General features: G+C 34.9%; 1 protein-coding gene across 1 annotated transcript; it reads right to left on the reverse strand.

Annotated features, from left to right (window-relative positions):
• Nucleotides 1–893: 893 nt before the first annotated feature.
• LOC124890553 (condensin-1 complex subunit CAP-D2-like) lies at nt 894–1,474 on the reverse strand. Its single transcript, XM_047402370.1, has 2 exons — nt 1,249–1,474; nt 894–1,163 (listed from the first exon to the last, which is right to left on the reverse strand). The coding sequence occupies exons 1-2, from the start codon at nt 1,378–1,380 to the stop codon at nt 957–959; spliced, it is 339 nt and encodes a 112-aa protein (XP_047258326.1). The 5' UTR covers nt 1,381–1,474; the 3' UTR covers nt 894–956.
• Nucleotides 1,475–1,480: the final 6 nt, after the last annotated feature.

The following is a 1,480-nucleotide window of genomic DNA, read 5'->3' on the forward strand; positions in this document are numbered from 1 at the left end:
GTATTGAGCTATCTAGAATGAATACATTCTTCTCCCTTATATACATGCCACATTCTCACACTATTGACAGTTGTACATCACTAACTAATCAACTAGATTACTAACTAATCACCAATTAGTCAAATCTATATTAACTAACTCTTGTGCCAGCTGTACAATACAATCAAGTTACAGCTCCTGTTCCATTACATATTTTCAACACACTTTCAATTCATGCCAGAGATATGAACCTTTTAGCACCATGTTGATAAATGAAGGAGCTTCTACGACATTAACTACTCTTATGAATGGAGAAGGATGATTCACTTGCCATTTTTATCAGTTTGCAAATTTTTTCTGACACAATAAATTATAAAGCTTTAATCCTCATCAAATCTTTGACAAACTGTTAGGTAACCTGAGCTTTTATTAATATCAAACTCCAAATTATATGAACAATGATTCCTTCTCAAATCTTGAAATTGTTAGATAGTCAGATGATCCCACGTTACTACAAAAGACATAAATATTCCAGCAAATTAGCAATGATGTTGGTTTAAATGTCAGAAATAACGACTTATAAGTCCAAATGGCTGAGTATTGTTTAGGTGATTAAATCTGGATTGAATGATAAATTACAATCGTTATCTAATACAATGATTATCTTCAGCCTTACAACAGCATTTCAAATAATATGCACATAGTAACACTTAACCCATGCCTCTCTAGCTCATGCTTAACAACAATCTCTAAGGTCAATAAATCAGTACACATCACCCAATACCAAAATAAACACCAGATATTCGGAAAACTAATTAAGTGAATTAAATTATGGCATGTTCTCTACACATGAGCTCCTCAAAGAAATAAATGCCACCATTCTACCATGCTTCAAAAAAAAAATGTATAACTTCTGCAGTCACGCCTCTCTAGATTTCTTATTTAGCAATTCAGAAGAAAAAAATGTTGGAATGGTTTTATAGATTACATACTGTGCTACTCGTTAAGTCGCCCTTGGACATTAAGGCTCCAATTAGGAACTCCAACGAAGCAAGATCTCCAATATTTGAATCTATAGCAAGATTCGAGAGATTCTTAGCAGTTTCCTCTGGGTTCTTCCTTACATATATTGTAATGAAAGCATTCTCAACAGCTTCATAAATAGATTTGTCTTGTGAAAATACCTGCAGATGTGCTTTATTAGGACAAAATGTTTGATAAAGAATATTGAAATTGGCTGATGCTCTGGCTATACAATGTTAACATTACCAGTGGCAACATTTTCCGGAGGCAGGCTTCTGAACCATCTATTTGGAACTGTCTGCATCTCATCAGTAGAAGAATTGTGTTCTCCACATCTGTGGCAGAAGATGAGGCCATTAATTGGACAAGGATTGGCATTGTGGCAGACACACAATTGGAAAATCTCAAGCCTGCTTCCAGTGATGCAACCAAGGTCCTTGTTTGCTCCAAATTCCCAAAATCTGGCACAGAATCATCC

This window comes from Capsicum annuum, unplaced genomic scaffold (assembly GCF_002878395.1).
Source record: "Capsicum annuum cultivar UCD-10X-F1 unplaced genomic scaffold, UCD10Xv1.1 ctg19982, whole genome shotgun sequence".
NCBI classification, from domain to species: Eukaryota; Viridiplantae; Streptophyta; class Magnoliopsida; order Solanales; family Solanaceae; genus Capsicum; species Capsicum annuum.